Raw genomic sequence first — 19,661 nt, 5'->3', positions numbered from 1 at the left:
CTGGCTGCTGGCACCAATTTTCCTCTGGCACCGGAGACCCAGGCCTTTGGTTCGGCCGGAGCGGAGAAGCGTAGCCTCGAGCGGGGAAGCCTAGCAAGACTTGGCTTCTCCGCTCCAGCTGCAGCGAGGCTTGGCTTCTCCGCTCTGGCCGCAGCGAAGAAGCCAAGCCTCTTCACTCTTCAGTCTTCAGTCTTCAGTCTTTGCTCTGCACCTGCATATGCAAATTAACCTGCCATCTTTGGTGGGTTAATTTGCATACTCATCCTGATTGGCTGGTGGGTGTAGCAGAGTGATGAGCAATTTACATATTTCTCTTTTATTAGTGTAGATCAGTATTCAGCATTTCTGCATCTTTGTGAATACTATTCAGCGCTCAGCTGCCGTGTGCAGTGGTTACATTTCCTTTCTCTTACAACCATTGTTTCCTAGAAGTGATTATTGCCCTGTTTTTCTGTCTGCCCAGTTTTCCATATGCCTAGCACTTGCACACACACACACCCTCGCTTCAGACTGAACCGGTGCCTGTGAGGTCTGAGTGCAGGGTTCCTGCCTGGCCCCGCCTCCTCCTGGGCCCGGTCCTGGCTTCTTTCCTTCCTGGGATCCGCCCTGCTCTACGGGTCCTGCGTGTCCCTCGTGGGTGAAATCCTTGTTTTGCTAGAGTACATCTGAGAAAGAGAATGCAAGTGAGACACCTTTGGAGACCTCCTGTATCTGAAAACTTGAGTTTCTAGTCACATTTTACTTAGTTTTTAGAATAGTTTTGGATTTATCAGAAACGGTCAGCAGTGGGCTCTGGGGCAGTGGGGGAAGAAGTCGGGTTGGGTTTTTTTAAAGACTTTTCTTCAGTCATTTTCTCTTCACCCTGTCCATCGCCTCTCCTTCCCTGTCATACGTGGGCTCCAGAGTTGCATTTTCTCCTGTTCTTGTCACCTGTGTCCAGTGGCTGGGCTGGAGGTCGGCTGCTGTATGGGATGTGGAGAGTCCTGGACTCTGACCACTCTACCTGAGGACTGTGGCCGGGTCTGTGTGTCTGCCCTGTGCTTCCGCCCTGTCCCCTACTGACCTGGGATTCAGTCTGTGCTCCCACGGTTGGGAAGGGGTCATCTACTTGCCATTTGCTCCCCTTACTCAGGCCCTGCTGCGGCTTCATTCCAACCTTCCGCCTGAGCTGTTACCTGTGTTCTCTTTACTGGCTCCATGGTTAATAGTGGGACCAGGATAAAAAGGAAACTGTGACAAATCTGTCTTCTTTAACCAGGAGGCTCACATAGCTATTTTTTTTTTAAATATATTTTATTGATTTTTCACAGAGAGGAAGGGAGAGAGATAGAAAGTTAGAAACATCGATGAGAGAGAAACATCGATCAGCTGCCTCCTGCACATCTCCCACTGGGGATGTGCCCGCAACCCAGGTACATGCCCTTGACCGGAATCGAACCTGGGACCTTTCAGTCCGCAGGCCGACGCTCTATCCACTGAGCCAAACCGGTTTCGGCTACATAGCTATTTTTAAATAAGTTACCTAATTATAATATACTTTCAGGATGGTACCTTACTCTGTGGAACTAATTTACCAAGGAATCGTATGCAGCAATTCGAGACAGAACAATGCAAATACACTTTAATCTTTTGATCAATGGGCATTGACTGATACTACTTTTTTTTACTTTTTATTTCGAAATAAATTTAAGCTTACAGAAAACTTGCAAGAACTGTCATTCCTTTCACCTAGGATCTGATGTTAACATGTTGCCATATCTACTTGCCATGCACACATCATCTTTTTTCTCTCAGGCATTGGAGAGTAGGTCATAGACATCGTGCCTTTTACCTCCAGCTTTCGGAGTGTATTTCCTGAGAACGAGGGCTTCCCATTCATAGTCACAGAGCAGTCATCACAACGAGAAATCCAGATGGTGCAGTCGCGTCCGACTGTTCCTTCATGGCCTTGTTCCCAGCCCAGGGCCACGCCTTGTCTTCACTTCTCCTGGATTTTCAATTCCTTTGATCTGAAACTGTGTGTCAACATTCCCCTGTTGTGACTTGGCATTTTTTAACCCTCATTCAAGGATATTTTCCCATTGATTTTTAGGGAGAGTGGAAGAGAGAGGGAAAGACAGAGAGAAATATCAGTGTGAGGGAAATACATCGATTGGTTGCCTCCTGCATAAGCCCCGACCAGGGCCCAGGCCGGGGAGGAGCTTGCAATCAAGGTACCAGCCCTTGACCAGAATCGAACCTGGGACCCTCAGTCCGCAGGCCCACCCTCTATCTGCTGAGCCAAACTGGCGAGGGTGTGACGTGGCATTTTTGAAGCGTGTGGGCAGCTACCTTATAGAGCAGTGGTTCACAACATTTTTTTGGCTGTGCCCCAATAAGCATCTCTAAAATCCTGGTGCCCCCTTGTGACACATAATTCTTATTATTCAAAAAGTGAACTCCCAGTCACGTGGAGGAAGCCTAAAAGGCCATTAACTCGGTCTAAACAAGCATCCATGAAAGAGAGAAATAAAAGAACGAAAGGACAGTTGAAGTATTGAGGAAAAAATCACTAAGAAATTATTAAGACAATAATAATATGGCCCTGGCTGGTTTGGCTCAGTGGATAGAGTGTCGGCCTGCAGACTAAAGGGTCCTGGGTTTGATTCTGGTCAAGGGCACATGACTGGGTTGTGGGCTTGATCCCCAGGATGGGGCATGTAGGAGGCAGCTGATCAATGATTCTCTATCATCATTGAAGTTTCTGTCTCTCTCCCTCTCCCTTCCTCTCTCTGAAATTGATAAAAACAGTTTTGTTTCAACAATAATATGAAAAAATAGCAAATAAAGTTTCAAGACATAATAAAGAACTGAAATGCATAAATATGTCACAGTATATATTTACTAGTGCCCCGGTGCATGGATTTGTGCACATTGAAAGGAAATTAATTAGAAGGTGGCTGGCGGGGTGGGACTGGGAGAGATGGGCCCTAGAGCCAACCTCCCACAGTCCCTCCCCGGGCAGTGCTGTAGCTCGAAGGGTGTCTGCATAGTGAGTGGGGTTCCTTCTGGCAGATGGGGTCCCTTGGCCTGGCCTGTGGAGATTGGGCCAAATCCAGCTCTTCGACATCCTCCCAGGGGTCCTGGATTGCAAGAGGGCGGTTCTCGGGTGTCACACCCCGGAATCAGGCTCCCTCCTCTCTGGTCCTGGGGTGCATCACCTGAGAACTACCACTGCCAAGGCACCGCAGTTCAGCAGATCCTATGTTGAGCGTCTGCCCCCTGGTGGTCATTGCACGTCAAAGCTACCGGTCGGATGGTTGCTTAGCCTTTTACTAGTATGTATGTGTGTGTGTATATATGTGTGTGTGTGTGTATATATATGTGTGTATATATATGTACTCTATATGAGGTCCCTGAAATCATAAGAAATGCAAAAAAAATCACTGTTAATAACTCATTCTCGAATTGTCCCCCTTAAAAATTAAATTACCCCCTTAAAAATCAAATTGCCCCCCTGTGGGGCGTGTGTCCCACATTGGGAGCCACTGTTATAGCATATCCTTTGGTGGATATTATGTTTAATTTTCTGGTGCAATTCTTTGTTTTTCCTGCAGCTTTTAGGAGAGTATGAGTCCCTGGGAAAAGAACACGAAAGAGTGAAGGTAATAGTGGTTCATTGCTCATGTTCTGGGCTGCGGTGGAGGCAGGGCACTGGACTGGAAGCCAAGGGCCCTGGCCTCCCCCCTGCTCCCCTGCCCTGTCCCCCGTAGCTGTTGGAACTGACTTACCCTCTCTGGGTCAGTAGGCTTGCTTTTAGATTTCTACCCTGTAACTCACAGTCTGGTGGATTTGTTAATTTAACAAATATTTATTGAATGGCTGTTGCATTTGAGGTGAGATGAAATTTTTAGAAGTGTAGGATACCATGCAGATGCAAAGAATTAATGCTATTTAAATATAAAGTTTTGTTTCTCAAAGCATTGGCTTTTTGTGGGGTTGAACTTATTATGTTTGAACTCTTGATTAAAGCTCTGTTGGGAAACTACCATTTGCATGCAGTGAAACCCATAGCGATGCTGTACGGGGACCCCAGTATTTCTGCTGTGTAAAATGCAGTTTCAGATTATTCAAGGTTAGTGAAAAGGCCTGCCCAGCCCGGCCACCAGGAATTCTGGGGGTCAGGGGCCAGGCCGTACTTTGAAAACATCATCACCACAGGGATTTTTTTGCCATTTACTGAGACTTCAGTCAGGTTTGTGGTTAAAATGTGTCCATTTAACACTGGACCGTTTCCAGCCAAGCAGGGCACACGGCCCTCCTGGCCCCACAGCTGTCTGTGAACCAGCGTCCACTCACCCATCCTCTTCCCGGAGTTCTGTCTGTGGCTTGGTGGAGGCCATATGTGCTGAGTATCTGCTTGATTTTCTTTGTAGCTCTCTGGTGTAGCCTTAGGTTTGTTTTGTATTTTTGCATTTTTAAATAAAAGGACTACATTTGAATACTTAGCTTCAGTTTTCTGAACTTTTCCTTTATTTTCATAGGATACATTAAATACAACCGAGAACAAATTGCTTGATGCACAGACTCAGATTTCTGATTTGAAAAGGTAAATGCATTGTCTTACTAATCAAACACTTCTAATTGTTTTCTTAGCACTTAAATAAGTGTCTATTTGAAAGTGATGAAAAGAAGGTTTTCCTTGAGGATTTGAAAGCATTTTGAGATTAGATCTTATCCTAATCTTTCTGACATAGAAATACATTTGATATTAGCCAAAGATTTTTAAACTTTTTTAAAAAAATTGATTTCAGAGAGGAAGAATGATGGAGAGAGAGAGCGAGAGAGAAACATTAATAGGAGAGAGAATCATGGATTGGCTGCCTCCTACACGCCCCCTACTGGGGATCGAGCCCACATCCTGGGCATGTACCCTGACTGGGAATCGAACCGTGACCTTCTGATTCATAGGTTGACACAACCAATAAGCCACCCTGGCCGAGGTAGCTGAAGATATTTAAACGATTAGAAAATATCAGTGGTTGGTCCTAAGAGGTGCGCATTTCCCCAAACATTATGTATTTTCACAGGATAGATAACATCCAAATGATATTAAAACATTGAAAAGAATTTTAAGAAGCAGTCTAGTTCTCTGAATATTTTTATGTTCCCCCAAAAAACAGCATTCCCACCTGTTTGTGGTCATCTACTTTCTTAAAGACCTGTCTTGGGGACTATATTCATGACCTGATTTGCTGAATTAGGTAGGAATAGAGTCAAATTGTCCCAGTGGCAAATGATTCCATATTTCTAGTTGGCTTTTAAGCATGTTTCTATATTTGGGGATAGTAATGTCCCTTATTTGGAGATTTTTACCGCACTGTTTAGGACTCCCCGCAGGGAGGACAGGAGCGCTGCCTGGCTTTCTCTGCTCAGTCAGCTCCAGTGTGAGCGGCCTTATCTGAAGTTCTTTCACACCTTCCTTGCAATGGGAAAGGTAAGAATGTGAGTTTAAAAGATGAGATGAGGCCTGGCCGGTGTGGCTCAGTGGTTGAGCTTTGACCCATGCACCAAGAGGTCACTGGTTCGATTCCCAGTCAGGGCACATGCCCGGGTTTGGGGCTCGATCTCTAGTAGGGGGTGTGCAGGAGGCAGGTGATTGATGCTTCTCTCTCATCATTGATGTTTCTATCTCTCTTCCTCTCATTCCTCTATCTCTAAAAATCAATAAAAAAAATTTTAAAGAAGTAAGGAACTCTTACCTTAAAAAAGAAGATCAGCCCTAGCTGGTTTGGCTCAGTGGATAGAGTGTCGGCCTGCGGACTGAAGGGTCTGAGGTTCGCTTCCAGTCAAGGACACATGCTTGGGTTGCAGGCTCGATCCCCAATAGAGGGCATGCAGAAGGCAGCTGATCAATGATTCTCTCTTATCATTGATGTTTCTATCTCTCTTTCCATCTCCCTTCCGCTCTGAAATCAATAAAAATATATAAAAATAAATAAATAAAAGCTCTTGAGCAAAATATGTTATTTAAGAAAAAAGAAAAATAAAAAAGAGCGTTGGCCTATGGACTAAAGGATCCCGTGTTCAATTCTGGTCAAGGGCACTTACCTCCGTTGCAGGCTCCTCCCTGGCACAGACCCTCGTCAGGGCATGTGCAGGAGGCAACCAGTCAATGTGAGAGAAACATATTTCCCTCTGTCTTTCCCTCTCTTCCACTCTCTCTAAAAATCAATGGAAAAATATCCTTGGGTGAGGGTTAAAAAAAGAAAAAAAGATCAGATGAAGACATGTGCAAAGTTTAAAAGAACAAAGACTGCAAGACATGTTCAAAACAATTAATTGGCCACAGTACTTATTTTCTGCTGGTAACTTGAAAATAGGCTTTTATTCTGAACATGGCACAAATTCAATGAGGTGCATAGTTTAAAATTAGGAGTTCTTTTTAATGGCTCTGTTATTGGGAATTAAGCCTGCTTCCTCTTGTGTGGAAGTGTTACCTGTATATATTTCATGTGCTTGGATGTATACATATTAAACATGTTAGACTTGCAGTTTATTTGAATATTTGAATTTATTTTATATTTAGTTTATATGTTGTATGTTTTGATCTGTAGTCAAATTTATAATTTTTTTTTACTTGCTAGATTAAGTCCATCTATTTTGTTCCTTTTCCTTCAGTTGTAGGATGAGTGCTCCTCTGTAGAGTTGAATGCACTTTCCTTTCTACTTACTCTCCCTTACTTTGTCAGCTTTGTAAAGTTAAATGGTAGAATTTTACTGGGAAAAGGTTTATGGACTTGCAGCTGCTTTGTCTCTCCTTTTCTAGAAGGATCTGTTAAATCAGTAATTCGTAGTTGAGCTGTTTAACTTTGTTGAAATGTACTTACATTCATTTTATTGCTTTGAATCAGAATGATCTCAAAACTTGAAGCTCAGGTCAAGCAAGTGGAGCATGAAAATATGTTAAGTCTTCGTCATAATTCTAGAGCTCCCACGGGACCCTCACGTGCCAAGTAAGTTACTTTGTTTAATCTCTGCAAAGCTAGAAATAGGTGCGCCCTTCCATCTAGCTCAGAAGCTCCTCTGTCTGAACCATGAGAATGTTGGGGCTGATATCACGGAGAATCTGGATGTGTAAGAACATCTTGTTATCAGCCAGCACACAAGCTCCTGCAGAGGCATTTCCCGGAAGGAGGAAGGAGGAGAGTCGGGCTGGGAGCGAGGAGGGAAGGGTGTTCTTGTTTTTCACTCTGCCCAGCGGTGTAACCTTAGGCAAATCTCTGAATGTTTTTGGAGCCGAGTTTTATCATCTGTAGAAACAAGGACATTGGGCTAAAGTCTCTCAAACGGTCTTTTAGCCCTAAAAGACGAGGTATTTTCTCCGCACGTTAGTGGAGAGACCTGTGACTGTAGATTTTCATTAGCTTGTGTGCATTTTTCTTCTTAGTTTTTCAACATTAGCTTTGCTGTCATCTCAGCATTGTCTTTTTTTAAAATATATTTTATTGATTTCAGAGAGGAAGGAAGAGGTAGAGAGAGATAGAAACATCAATGATGAGAGAGAATCATTGATTGGCTGCCTCATGCGTGCCCTACACTGGGGATTGATCCTGCAACCTGGGCATGTGCCCTTGCCCAGAATCGAACCTGGGACCCTTCAGTCTGCAGGCTGACGCTCTATCCACTGAGCCAAAGCGGATAGGGCAGCATTGTCTTGCTGATACATTTACAGAATACGTTTCCCATGTTAGAATTGGTTTTTATGATTTTGGGGTAAATAGTATTAATGAATAGATCATAACTTTGTAACTGTGGTTACTTGAAAAAGATTGTTAAATTGTGAATTTTAACCGAAGTCATAATTGTCAAATGAGAAACTTTTCCTAGATCTTTGCTGGTAGAACATAGTGAATTATTAAAGAAAAAGTATGTAAATAACTGAAATTGAACATTGAGAGAGAACAAACAGTAGCTTTGGGGAGAGTGAGAAGGGAGAGGCACCAGGAGACCCCACTTGTATCTGGAGTGTCCACTCTGAAAATCTGAGCGAGATGAAGTGAAGAAGCAAGGTTTTCTAATGCGATGGTTGGTGCCTGAGTGCTGTCTGCAGGCTGTAAATTGTTTATATATTTAAAGAGAATAGGAACCAATAAAGAATTAGCATCCGGAATATAAAGAACTCCTACAAATCAATGAGAAAAAGACAACTTCCTCAGTAGAAAAGCAATCACAGGATATGAGCAAGCAGCTCACAGAAAAGAAACCTAAATGGCTAATACAAATGAAAAGGTGCTCATTTCACTGGTAATCCAAAAAATGCCAACGAGAACAACAATGGGAGGCCACTCACGTCCTCAGACGAGCCAGCCTTCAGATCTAATCATGGTGAAGTTGGGCCAAGGTGTGAAGAAACAGGAACCACATTGCTGCCTGGGCTGACCATTGGTACAGCCAGAAGGGGGTGATTCGTCAGCATCCAGTGAGACTGCACACCCCGAACTCCACGTTCCACTCTTACAGGTTTACCCGAGAGGAATTCTCACACCTGTTCACTGTAGCATTGTTGAAGGGCAGTCCATTGGAAGGGAAGCACAGCCACCACCAGGAGGGCGGGTGCGTGGCTTGTGGTATGTCCGCCCAGTGGGTGGGTAAGACGGTGGTGCCTCCTGTAACACAGGGATTAACCTCCAAGGTGATGCTGAGCAGAAACAGCAGCACTGCAGGGATATGTGCATTGTAACTTGGATGTAACCTAAAAAATACAAGCATACCATGTGTCTATGTTTTACAACTACAAAAAAGTAGGGTAAGATGGCTAGCATTTGTTAAAACTGAATGTGGGCGGGTGCTTGTTAATGGTATTCTTTGTAATCTTCTAAGATTGTTTGACATGTTTTTTAATTTAAAAGTTGATGCCCAGCTGGCATGGCTCAGTGGTTGAGCATGGACCTATGAACCAAGAGGTCACGGTTTGATTCCCAGTCAGGACAAATGCCCGGGTTGTGGGCTCAGTCCCCAGTGTGGGGCATGCAGGAGGCAGCTGATCAATGATTCTCTCTCATCATTGATGTTCCTGTCTCTCTTTCTTTCTGAAATCAATAAAAATATATATATTAAAAAGTTGAGAAAAAGGAATGACTGGGGTTAAAATGAAAATAGGTAAAATAGGCAACTCCTAAAAAGTGTTACAGGGAAGGGAGCAGAGAGGAGGCAGGCGTGGTCTCCTGGTCTCTGGGTTCTCTCTGGAGTGTCACGCGAGGTTATCTTCAGCAGTCTAGGCTGGGCTGAGCAGTTAGAGGAGAGAGGAGAAGGCAGGAGACAGTCGCCCATTACAGAGAGCTCTGTTGCCAGCCGTGTTGGGTGTCCAGCTGAGATGGTGAGAGTGATTTTGTAACGACACCCCATCTGCAAAGCTCAGCTGTCGGAGTGAAGACACTGAGAAGCGAGGTCAGTATCGTCGCCCAGGCCGAGGTGCTGGCTGCCTGAAGGCGAGCTGGGGAGGAGTCAGGGTGCACCCCAGGGTAGGTAGAGAGGGACTAGAGAATCTGGGAGGGGTAGAGATGCAGGAGAGAGGAGGCTGAGCTTGCGCAGGGCGCCAGAGGAGTCTGTAGGATCGGTTCCTGCTGAGACCAGGCTGCTGGTGCTGGAGGAGCAGAGCCAGGTCCGCGGGGAGGCCAGGATGGCCTGTGCGTGTGGCCTTCCCAGTCCGAGAGCAGAGAAAGTGTGGAGAAAAGGAGATCAGTTAACTCATTAAAATGAAAACCCTTTTAAAAGTTGGTTCTTCCGTCGTCGTAGTTCCGTTTCGAGCGTCAGTAGCAGAGGGTGACTGGCAGTTCTGTCCCGGGGCTGGCGTGGGAGGTGGGGGCACTCCCTGGGGGTGTGCGGAGCTGTGCGGGCGTGGGAGCCCCTGAGACTCAGTTATGATCAGCAGGACAGACCGTGAAATAATGCAGCTCAGTCTTAGAACCGAGATGGAGAATTCACACCTCGAGAGACGCCGCATGTGGTTTTTAAATTTCCGTGGACGCGTGGAAGGAATCTTTTGAAGCCAGGTGTTTTCATTTGTGCTCAGTTTAAATGGAAGCACAAACCTTGTAATGCCCACAACACTCCTCACCCTCACAGCACACTGGCCCCCTCTGACGTCAGCAGGCGGAAGTGGCTGATCCCGGGGGCGGAGTATTCGATCTTCACCGGCCAGCCCCTGGATGTGCCGGGCAGGACGTCAGTGAGCACGCTGGAGGAGACGAGCGCTCCTGGGTGAGATGACTGTCGAAGGTCCTGTTTAGGGACTGCTGTGTTTTCCTAGAGCCACCTCCTTGTCTCCTTAATGTCTCAGTTTTAAGCACCTAATTTTTATTTTACTTTGAGAGACTAGTGCTCTCTGGACAGTTCACTTTCGTAGGCTGTGCAGAGCTTCCACTCTTGTGCTCCTGGCACATGGGAGAGAGAGATCTTGTTTCTTCCCTTTTTATTGGGCACTAACCCCCTCTTGGTCTCATCTAAACTCACTCAACTCCCAAAGGCCCCACCTCCAAATAGCATCATGCCAAGGACTGAGGCTTCAATATGAATTTGGGGTGGGGAGGGCACCATATTCAGTCCATAGCACTGTGTGTCTTACAATTGTTATTTAAGGTACCATTCTCCTCCGGAAAAGGATTCTTCGCCTGGAAGTTCACCAACAAACTTACTGATAAAAAAACAAAGAGAGACTTCAGACACACCAGTCATGAGAGCTTTAAAAGAACTTGAGGAAGAAAAAATATTTAAAAATTGGGGCACACAGACAGAGAGAGAGGACACTTCAAATAGTAAGTATTTTATACTAGAGGCCCGGTGCATAAATTTGTGCATGGGTGGGATCCCTTGGCCTGGCTGGTGATTGGGGCCAATTGGGACCGTATCACCCAGTCCTGATCGGGGCCAGCTGGACAAGGGGAGGGACCATGGGAGGTTGGCCAGCTGCAGGAGGTTGGCTGGGGGAGTGCACTGACCATCAGGGGGCAGCTCTTGCATTGAGCGTCTGCCTCCTGGTGGTCAGTGCATCGTCATAGTTACGGGTCAAGCCATCAACCGGTGGTAATGGTTGCTTAGGCTTTTATATATATATAGATAGATCATAGAGATACAGGTTTTTTTCTCTTTCCCTGTAACTATATTACTTTCTCTTTAAAATGGAATTCCCCCAGTGATGAAATAAAAGGTTAGTTTATTGCTGCTTCAGCCCCATTTCATAGATAATCAAATCCCTAGTGAATAATTTATCACAGTCATGGCATAACATGCGCCTTTTATAAAAGCAGATTATGTGTTAATTCTGATTATTAAAGATTTCTATGGCATTCTCAACGATATGTGGAAAATTTCTGCATCAGTTTGTCTTACTTGCACACGTCAGAAAGCTGTGACAGACGCCTGGTGTTTCTAGTGAGTGGGGCATCCTGCTCTGCCTTTCTAGGCTCCCGAGCACCCAGCAGAGGGGCAGGGGCATCTTCATGCTGGTAACCACATCATTGACATCTTCAGTGTAGCATCCAAAACACTATCTCCTAGTAAATAAATTAGTGACCTGCTTTCTAAAAATAAACTCTTGAAAAATCACCTTGAATTGTAAACAGGGAACCGGAATGAAGGCATTATAAACTCCCACATTTTTTTCATCAGGCATCTTTATCTATAACGTGTGCTTTTGCAAATAATCATTGTGACCTACACAGTGAGAAGAATTGCTTGCTGGTGAACGTCTGTTAATAAAGGCAGAGGACTGAAGCTGTGTGTGTCTCGCTGACTTTTTTTACGCTTGTCTCAGAATTAGCAAATCCTCGGCAAACTGAAGCGACTGTCGGTGGGAGTCGGTCCCCAGAGAAGTGTGCCCAGCAGAGACACAGGAGGCTGAACTGTGCGCAGAGGTCGTCCTCCCTGCCGCCTTCCAGCCGCAAGCCCAGCACTCCAAGTAAGAGCTGGGGTCACACCTCCGGGCTTGGGTGCCACTCGAGCCGCACACTCCGACACACTCCCTGTCTCCTTTGCACTCTCCCTTGCACCGGAGATGCTCTGAATACAGGCCCCTAAATATGACCTACGACCTTTTCCAAGAATAACATATCTGACTGCACAGATGCTCGGACTGTAACTGAGAAAATGATAAGTTTATTGCATGAGATTGTTGGTGTGTCCAGCAGATTTTTGCAGCTAATACCATTGCACAGTTTTTGAGAAAGTTGATAAATATCTAATTAAACATTAGCTCAGACATGAATGGAAGCCAGCCTGCAGAGCGATGCTTCTTTGCGTGCATTTACCTAAGGTTACTCACACTCGTCACCTTTCTCTTCAGCCAGTGGCCGGGACGGTTTCAGGTCTGAACTCTGGGTTTCCGTGCTCTCCGTTTTCACTCTCATAACAGCTGCGGAGCGTCCTATGTGGCTGTGTGATCGGGAAGTCCACCGGGGCTCTGGCGTTTCCACCTTATTTCCAGGCCACTTCTAAAATCCTGAAAAACCAGTTTTGAGCCCGTGCCACAGCTACCGCCTGCTGTATAAAATGTTGGCTGTGGTCCCCTCTTGGTGTCAGGGTTAGGAATTATTTTATTTTTATTCTTCGTACTCTTAATTTGTCTTTCAAAAGGCTTTCAATGAAATTGTATTCCTTTGAAGAATATGTTCTGCCATGTATTATAGAGAAGGAAAAGAATATTTCCTCTTCGTTTTCTTCTATAGCGAAAAGAGAGATTATGTTAACACCAGTGACTGTGGCTTATAGTCCAAAGCGGTCCCCTAAAGAAAATTTGTCCCCAGGATTTAGTCATCTGCTTAGCAAAACCGAAAGCAGTCCAATTCGGTAAGTTCTCTAAAATTGTAGCATAAAATATGTATATTATTAATTTTTTTAAAAAATGTCAACTTATGCCTCTAGCTATCATTAATTTTTCAGTTAATGGGAACTCTCTGGCTTTAAATCATATCAATGAATGTCATACTAAAAGTGAAAAATACTATAATACATGAAAATAGTTTGTAACGGTGTGACTGGCTACTCGTAAGTCCAGCACCGTCTCAGAGCCCCTTCCTCCCAGCTTTGGCTGTAGAACGATACTTCTTTGTTTCCCTGAAAAGGTTTATGGTACAAGATCGTGGGCTGTGCTGTGTGGCCCCGGCACTGAGCGTCAGTTTACCTGGGCTCTTGAGAAGTGACCTCACTGACGTGGTCAGCAGTGTGCGCTGCGGGGCGGCCCTGGCTCCTGCTGAGCCAGCCCCGGAGGCTCCTGGAGAAATCCCTCGAGCACAGGGCCTGTTTCCTCTTCTGTAGAACAGGGATAACAGCTGCCCTGCTGGTCCCGTCGGGTGGTCAGGAAGACGGACAGGAGACCGCGGGCAGTGCTGGGAGTCTGATTTGTATCAGAAAACAAACTAGATTTCAGTTTTGAAAAATTATACGACCAGTTTTCTTTCTAAAAATATGTCAGTGTGTGAGTTACCTGGATGCCAGCTTGTCTCTCTAGTGGCGATAGGGAAAATCAGTTGACAGTGTTTTCTCACAAGTAACTTGCTTCATTCAATAGATTTGATATACTTTTGGATGATTTAGATACTGTTCCCGTGTCTACGTCACAACGTACCAATCCAAGAAAACAACTCCAGTTTCTTCCTCTAGATGACGCGGAAGGTATCTTTTTCTACAAAATTCTTAGCTTTGGTTTTAGTCATTCGTGTTGTGAGTTTCTGGTATCTCTCCACGGTTCTACATATTATAATATCCTGCAGTGAAGTCCTTGGTAAATGAGCATTCCCGGCACTCCCCTGGGTCAGTGGGTATCCTCTGAGAAGCTGGGGAACGGAGGGACGGGGCTCTCTCCACTGAATAGTCTCTGGTTTTAAGGCAGCCTTGGCTTTGGGGAATCTTTTTCTTTTTCTCATTTATATCTTAAGTTTGGAATAAAGATATAAGATAGTGTAAATGAAGTCACGTGGGTAGGCCCCTGAGAGGTTCACCTTTCGTGTTGCTATACACGTGCTGTTTAGTGTTAAACTTCTTCGTAAGCGCTCTGGAAGTTTAGGTTTATAGGCGTCTCCGGAGGCTCGTTTAGGGAGGACTGTCCCACCGAGGCAGACTTTCTGGGTTCTGTGGAGCAGCAGCTCTGAGGAACTGTGGTGGAGGGCTTGGCCTTCATTGCTGTCTGGTCCTATAGCAGCTCTTTCCAGAAAGTGAAGGGGTGAACTTACGTAGTGTGTATACGAGCTATTCGAAAACTTGATAAGAAATTAAAGGCATTTATTTTCTCTCTGACAGAAAAAAAATATTCAGAAAAAGCCACCGACACCCATGCAAGTCATAACTCTGCCCCTGAACTGCCGCTGAGTGGAGCAAAGGGCGCCCCGGGGAGCGCCGTGGGGACGGGCGAGTCGGGCAGTGCACAGTGTCCGGCTGCTGGAGCTCGTGCCCACGACTTTGAGTACACCGCGAAAATTAGGACCCTGGCGGAAACGGAACGGTTTTTTGATGAACTTACAAAAGAAAAAGACCAGGTAAAGCAACAAAAAATTGTTTACCTCTTTTTCTGAACTTAATGCTTGTGGCTAAGGACTAGTCAGAGGAGTCAGTCAGTGACACCCACCCCAGGAAGTTGCTGTGAATTTCACACCAAAGCCACACATGTGAGCCGAGCTGGTGCTGGGCATCATGATGGGGACTTAGGGAAGAGACGGACAAGGAAATAGGAGGCTGAGGTCTTGCCTTTAGCTCTGTGATAAACCCCGCCAGCAATGCGAGTTCTCCTGTCATTATTTAAGCCTTTTTGTGTTGACAGATTGAGGCTGCCCTCAGTCGGATGCCTTCGATGGGAGGACGAGTCACTTTGCAGACGAGATTAAATCAGGTGAGATGTCTCAGCTTCAGTCTGCTTCCAAGGCTGGCCGCCCTATTGACCAGATGGTTTTAAATCTTGCTTTTAGGCACGTGGATACAGGCGGTCAGAACTCAGCCTCTGCAGGAAACGTTTGGTGATCATAACATATTTCATAACTGCATGATTGCTTTCAGTATTAAAAACTGATTTTACCTTTGCATTTCAAGAAAAACGCACACTTATGTTTTTGAGAAACGAACGTGGGAGCACATGGCCTAGCTGTAGAGGAAGGTGTGGTTCCATCACAGCAGGAGGTGGGGCAGGCGCATGGCCAAGAGTGAAAGTGCATGAAGCCAGGACAGTTAAACTATTCTTGTAACATCTAAGCATACCGGCCCCTGTGTGTCTTATGGAGCTGGCTTCTCTGGGCCTTGGCTTCAGGGGAAGTTCATCGCCAGGTTGCACTGCGACACCAGAAGGAAAATCGGACACAGAACAGTCTCGGGCTCTCTCCAGGGCCTGGAGCCCTAACTTCTCCTTTTATCTGACTTTTAAGTCTTTTTATTGGTTTTGCTTTTCTGAAAGTTCTTATTTAATAATTTGTAAGACACAACACACAAAACTCTTCTTAATATAGTTTACTGGGAAGGCAGGAGAAATGTTGGTGCTCCGATCCTAAATCTGTCTGAAACATTTGCTTAATATATTTTGATACAATGGTCGTGAGCTCTTAAAGTAAGACTCGAAGGGCTCTAGTTTCTGTTGACATACTGGGTGGTATGCGGAGCAGCTTATTCTTCTATTATTATTATTATTATTATTATTATTATTATTATTATTGTAATTTTCCATTTGCCCACCTGTATATCAAAGCTCTTTCAGTTCCATATGAAGCCAAATGGCAGCAGGAAGGGCCTGAGGATGCTTGTATATGATTCTTAAGTGAAAAAGTTAAATTGGGCAACAAAATAAATATGTGAAAAGTAGTCAGCCTCAGCAATGAATAAAAGAAAACCACACATTTAAACAAAAGCATCAACATTGGCAGGTATTTTTTAAAAACAGTACCTGGGTGGGAGAAGGCGCGTCAGCACACCCTGCAGGTGGAGTGGAAGGCGGCAGGCTCCCCGGAGTGCGGCTGACAGCTGTCCCAGGGGGTCGGACTCTGCCTCCCTTTGGACCTGGCGCATTTATGTCTGGGAATGGTTCCTAAGGCAATCCTCACAGATAGACGCAAGGAGATACATTTAAGAATATTTATTGCAGCCTTATTTGTGATAGCTAAAATTAGAAGCCACCTAAATTTCTACCAGAAGATCCTAGGTTAAATATAGTACATCTGATGGAATGTTGCACTTAATTTAAAACAGTGTTGTAGAAAGATACAACAAGACAAGTTCGATTGAAAAACACTCGGAAGTAGAGAGATGAATTCTTTTTTAAATTTTCTTAAAGATGGGAGCACATCTGCAGGAAAACAGTAAAGAGAACAGTAGTCACTTCTTGCTTTTTGCTCATCTGTCTGTTACCTCTGGGGGAGGGCTGTGCTTTCTCAGCTCAGCCTGGTTGGGTAGGGCTCCCTCCCGTCCCTGTGTCACCGCGGCCGGAACCCCCACATCGTGACCATACTGAGGAGACAACGGGGCAGAAGCGACTTGGATGGTTGAAAAGTTGACTCACATTGTGCAGTTTAAAAGAAGTGACAAAGACGTTAACAAAATAGTCGGTTTTATGTGTAGATTGTTCTTTTGCCAAAAGGAAGGCCCGTCTTGTGGTGACTGGAGCCAGTGAACCTGGCGTAGATTCTAATGCCGCTTCTCCCGTCTTTCCGCGCAGGAAGCGCTGGAGGACCGCCTGGAGCGGATTAACCGCGAGCTGGGCTCCGTGCGCATGACGCTGAAGAAGTTCCACGTGCTGCGCTCCTCCGCGCGCCTCCGCCCCGCGTAGCCAGGAAACCAGCCGCCTCGCTTGCGCTGACTGTGATGAGCACTCGGGAGGCGGAGCGTTTTCTACTGTTCGTAGCCCTTCAGGCCGTAGTTCTACAATCATGACACTTGCTCTTTTATACTTCTAACGGCCACATACTTCCAAGATATTTTTGTTATGCTCAGGAATCTTGTATATTTTACTATTTAAAAAGTGTTATTTTTAAATAGTATATGTCTCCAGTTTATATCAAGAATAAGGAAGTGTGACTGTGGGAGGCAGCTGGTCTCTAAACAAATAGTGTTCATCCTTTTACAGGTACCTTCACACCAGTTTTGTAAATTTGTTCGACATCGTGAATATGATTTTTTAAAAATTTTTAAATAAATGCTTCAGAACAATTTTCATAATGGTAGGCTAAGCCACGCTGAATGCAAAAAAATTACAGCACATCCTGGATTTAGTAGTTCTGAGCTTTTAAAAGCGCTAATGCGATTCCTGTCTGACACATTTGTCTTAGAGTGAATATTAGATTAGTCATAACGGCAATATCGGCAATAATGGGACGCTGGCAAGCTTTCAAAACTGCATGGATAACTCATTTTGTTTCCCTTAAACTCTATTATTTGTAAGGAAAGAAAATAGATGTAATTTTCTAATTTTGTCATATATATGCTTTTCAGAGAAAGTTAAACAATTGGAGGGCTGTAGTCCCTGCCCATCATTCTGAATGTAACTTGTGTCCCTCCCTTGACCGTCAGTGATAGATAAGCTTTGATGAAGTTCAGGGACCACCCAGTGAGGCTGTACAGGGAACTCCCTTTCCTCCATGCCTGGGCGCAGCTGCCAGTCATCCTGCAGAGATTTGACCCCACCCCCCCATCCCCGCCCCAGAAAAAGGACTCCCCTAGTGGCTGCTGTGAGGGTGCCAGGCTAGGTCAGAGCAGCTTTGGTAGCGGAAGGGAGCGTGTGGATGTCTCTAGCTCCCCAGGAGCAGCTCGTGGGCAGGAGCCCGGGCTCTGACCAGCAGCTCTGGCAGCTGTGCATCTTGACGGCCGGTCAAGTCCAGGCTGCTCAGCTGCCTGCTTTTCAATGGCCAGTCAGAACCCCATGCCCACATGTTCACGCTCGGTTCCTGTTGATACACAGACTCACTCCGAGCTTTCACAGTCGAGTCCCCTTAAAAATGCTCAGGTGTTAGACTTGGTTCACGTCTGAGCTACTTCTCCGCCTCACGTGGCTCTTGGTAGCAATTGGTTATAAAGCACCAAGCCAGCCGGCCCTCCATTAGGGGGTGTGGCTGGCTCCGGGCAAGGATCTCAAGTTCCCTCTGAGCGCCCACTCCTGCACCAGGTGAAAACCAGCTACTCAGAATCACTCAGCAAAAGAATCAAGTGCCTTTTGAAAAGCAAATCATAGCTCTTACGTGGGCTCCCCCCTCCTCTCCCCTCAGTAACTGTAGGACGGGGCAGCAGGGCCCGAGCTGGCAGACTTGGGCCACACCCGGTGCATTCGCCATTCCGGGAGATTTCTGTCAAGTGCCTGGTGCTTAGTGTGATTTCAGTAAATAGCACATTTCAGCTTCATCCGGAATGAAATAGGCCTTTCAAGTGGCTATTGGGTACTTTTTAAAATAGAAAAGTAGATTGTGTTCTAAACATTTGACTTAAAAACTACCTTGGGTTGGTTGACATCTCCATGAGGTGGTCCGAGATGTTCTCTCCACCGCTTAGCCAAAAAAAAAAAAGGTTTCATGGAGTTTGAATGAGCTTTCCTTTGGTATGTGGTTTTTTTAAATGACATAAAAAACTTGATAAGCTGTTGAGTGTAAGAACAAAGGCGGCACTTTTTCTTTGGTGCCTTGGGGGTTATTTGATATAAATATAGGCTGTTCTAAAAAAAAAAATTGCCAATGTAATGAAACTCCTGGTCCTTGGAGTGTTCCATAACTCGACATCTCAAGGTGATGGCCAGGAAGGCAGGGCCACTGCATGTCAGATGAATGAATTAAGATTCATTTATGCTCCCCTTTTTAAAGTAGAAAAGCCAGGTGCTTTGCTGAATGCTGTTTGAATTCTGAACTCTGCACTAATATACGTAGTAAAACTCAACATTTTAGATATTTCAAATATTTTTCATTAAATTTTAACATGTTGTGAGTCTGTAAGAAGCTTTAAAAAATAAATGTATACCCAGAGCTCTTTAGGGGTCAGAGGTAAATCCCGCTGAGGGGCTCTCACGGGGTCGAGGGATTCACAGAGTCCGAAGGAACCGATTGTGATGCACAGATTTTGCAGGCGTTTGATAAAACATTAAACTGCACCGGTGTTCTTAGGCCCTGCATTACCAAGCTCTTCCCTTTTGATTTGTGTTTTCATTTCAACAGACCCTCTCAGAGAGGAGGAATCAAGCCATAAGTTTGCACTGGCTGGACATCATGTACCGTGTCACCACTATGACTGCAGACTTCAAAGATAATTATGTTTTACAATTTCACTGTAACAGTGATGAATAATGAGGAGGACTCTCTTCACAAAGTGCCACTGACAGACAAAGCCAAGTGCTCATTGTAGCTGCTGTTAAATGTCCTCAAACATTGGAGGGATGAAATTGTAAGCTCCACGAGAGCAGGGACCATCTCTTCATTCTTGCAAACAGGCACTCAATAAATATTTGTGGAAATGAACTGTCTGGAGATATTACTGTATTCACATCAGCTAACTATGGGGTGTTTTTAAAATAGTCATTGATTTCAGAGAGAAAGTAAGAGGAAGAGAAACATCAATGATGAGAGAATCATTGATTGGCTGCCTCCTGCAACCCAGGCATGTGCCCTGACTGGGAATCGAACCCCAGCCTCCTGATTCATAGGTCGATACTCAACCACTTAGCTACACCAGCCGAG

General features: G+C 45.2%; 1 protein-coding gene across 1 annotated transcript in view; it reads left to right on the top strand.

Annotated features, from left to right (window-relative positions):
• The window catches only part of MPHOSPH9 (M-phase phosphoprotein 9), a 38,778-nt gene extending 19,338 nt beyond the window's left edge, over window positions 1-19,440 (top strand). The window contains exons 13-24 of the mRNA XM_081113772.1: window positions 3,597-3,644; window positions 4,524-4,588; window positions 6,894-6,995; window positions 10,108-10,242; window positions 10,621-10,796; window positions 11,795-11,938; window positions 12,705-12,825; window positions 13,547-13,650; window positions 14,275-14,510; window positions 14,792-14,860; window positions 16,667-17,074; window positions 19,143-19,440. Of these exons, the coding sequence (XP_080969898.1) occupies window positions 3,597-3,644; window positions 4,524-4,588; window positions 6,894-6,995; window positions 10,108-10,242; window positions 10,621-10,796; window positions 11,795-11,938; window positions 12,705-12,825; window positions 13,547-13,650; window positions 14,275-14,510; window positions 14,792-14,860; window positions 16,667-16,777 (1,311 nt within the window). The 3' untranslated portion in view covers window positions 16,778-17,074; window positions 19,143-19,440. The remainder of the gene's footprint in view (window positions 1-3,596; window positions 3,645-4,523; window positions 4,589-6,893; window positions 6,996-10,107; window positions 10,243-10,620; window positions 10,797-11,794; window positions 11,939-12,704; window positions 12,826-13,546; window positions 13,651-14,274; window positions 14,511-14,791; window positions 14,861-16,666; window positions 17,075-19,142) is intronic.
• The last annotated feature ends 221 nt before the right edge of the window (window positions 19,441-19,661 follow it).

This window comes from Myotis nattereri, assembly GCF_964212035.1.
Source record: "Myotis nattereri genome assembly, chromosome: 19".
Lineage (NCBI taxonomy): Eukaryota > Metazoa > Chordata > Mammalia > Chiroptera > Vespertilionidae > Myotis > Myotis nattereri.
The sequence above is the reverse complement of the archived record's forward strand: the minus strand, read 5'-3'. Positions and strand labels throughout refer to the sequence as shown.